The sequence below is a fragment of the Pteropus vampyrus genome, unplaced genomic scaffold (genome assembly GCF_000151845.1).
Source record: "Pteropus vampyrus isolate Shadow unplaced genomic scaffold, Pvam_2.0 Scaffold24111, whole genome shotgun sequence".
Lineage (NCBI taxonomy): Eukaryota > Metazoa > Chordata > Mammalia > Chiroptera > Pteropodidae > Pteropus > Pteropus vampyrus.
The window spans coordinates 1-1982 of NW_011912892.1; the positions used below are offsets into that span (position 1 = coordinate 1).

The 1982-nt window shown below is 36.7% G+C and overlaps 1 protein-coding gene and 1 non-coding gene across 2 annotated transcripts; both read right to left on the reverse strand.

Annotated features, from left to right (window-relative positions):
- Positions 1 to 893: 893 nt before the first annotated feature.
- On the reverse strand, positions 894 to 1972 carry LOC105311081 (40S ribosomal protein S20; the record flags this gene model as incomplete). Its single annotated transcript, XM_011387117.2, has 3 exons — positions 894 to 1110; positions 1517 to 1590; positions 1873 to 1972. Coding segments are annotated over 3 exons (357 nt in total), but the record flags the coding sequence as incomplete, so codon positions are not given.
- LOC111735351 lies at positions 1659 to 1725 on the reverse strand. The gene has a single exon (XR_002778754.1). It is a non-coding gene; the product is annotated as a small nucleolar RNA U54 (small nucleolar RNA).
- Positions 1973 to 1982: the final 10 nt, after the last annotated feature.

A 1982-nucleotide genomic window follows, 5' to 3' on the forward strand; every position in this document is an offset into this window, starting at 1 on the left:
TTTAATGGGATATCAAAAGATGGATTCTCATCTTGTATACCTGTTTAAATCTCAGCTATGCTTTCAAGCTCTAGGACAATGGGCAAGTTAAAACTCTAATTTCTGGATCTACATACACAATAGGAATAGAATCCAACAAAATAAAGCATTTAAGCATACAACCTGGTAGTTAATATTATCCACTGTGCCAACAGAAATTTTGCTAAATGAATTTGGCCTATGTGACATGCTTTTCAGTCCTAAAGAGTTTCATAGTGAATAATCTACATTGTTAAAATTCCAAGTAATGTATATAAAATACAAGTTTAGATACAACCTATCAGCAAAGTACTAGTATTTACTTTTACCTTTTAATCTAAAATATATGTAAAACTGATGTTGCCAAAACCTGTTAAAATTTGCCTTGTTTACTCTTTAGCTGTGTATCTTCTAAAAAGGAGGGATGACTTTATTAACTCGCAGAGCCAGGGCTAGAACTTGTTTTCCCAGTTACTTGTCCTCTAACGCGCCAGGCTCTAAACCAGTCATAGAACTTCAGAATCACCCCAGAAACTGTTTGTGTTATAGGACAGAACCCCAAATCAATTGTCAGAATTTCTTGTGATAGGACCCAGACATACATTCTTTGAAAAAGCTCCAATATGCAGCCAGTTATAAAGCCACCACACTATACATTCATCAACGGTCAGGTCTCATGTATTTAGTTAACAGAACCCAGTTGTCCTGTAATTCCAAGTATAAACTGGTTTAGCAGACTCTACAACAGAATATAATGAAAACAGAACAGGTTACCACAGCATATCCAACTAATTTTGATTATTCTACTTGAAAGTAAATTCGGTCCAAATTTATAGTCTTAAAATGTGCCATTACTGCAAATAAACTCAACAAAATTTAACTGATAGTCAATTTATTAAAAAGTCTGATTTAAGCATCTGCAATGGTGACTTCAACCTCAACTCCTGGCTCAATACTGATGGAAGTAATCTGCTTAACAATCTCAGAAGGGCTGTGCAAGTCAATGAGTCGCTTGTGGATCCTCATCTGAAAACGATCCCAAGTCTTAGAACCTTCTCCACAGGGAGTTTTTCTTGTAGTGATTCTCAGAGTCTGCAATAAAAGACAAAGAAAACCAAATATTTTTGGTTTTATGCTCATCTCTGGAAAATTATTACTCTGAAGTATCCATTTGAAATTTCGCAGGACACCATTTCTATCCACATAAACAGGTTTTCAGATACTATAATAAAGTTATAACAGCAAGTCCATTTTCACTCAGCCACCCTTGGAACTTATGATTGTGAAGCATCATATGACACCAAGACAACAGCAAGAAAAAGGTTTCAACTGTTACCTCTAAAAGCTATGTAGTTAACATGAATCAACCTCTACCAGCAATTTTTATTTGGGTTTGTTGTTAGCACCATATGAAAACTTTTTGGCGGTCAAACCCCTTATCTTAAATATACAATAACCATAAGCGACTCCTACTTCCTGCCCCTATGATTTACTTCACCTTGGTGGGCATCCGAACTGGTCCTTTCACTTTGAGATTCTTGTCCTTCGCACCTCTGATCAAGTCAGCACACACTTCAGGAAAATAAAAGCATCTTTTAGTTCATTCAAAGCAATCAAAATCGTTTAAGAAACTCTAACTGCGCTGGCTCAGAATAGCGTATACAACTATCACCATAATTCAACACAGTAATTCTCTCCTCATTGCCAACTATGAAGTAAAAGACACGGTAAAAATTCTCGATTTGTCTTTTTAGGATAAGCACTTGTCACTTTCCGAGTCAATCTCGCACAGTAACAAGTCAAACTTTTAGCTCTTTTGGCCCCAAGGACTCATCGTGAAACTACTGTACTGACCCTTCTCCAAAGATTTTACGTTGCGGCTGGTCAAAGTAATTCTAATTCGGTGAATCGCCACCTCTGGTTCCACGGGCGTCTTTCCGGTATCTTTAAAGGCCTATTAAAGA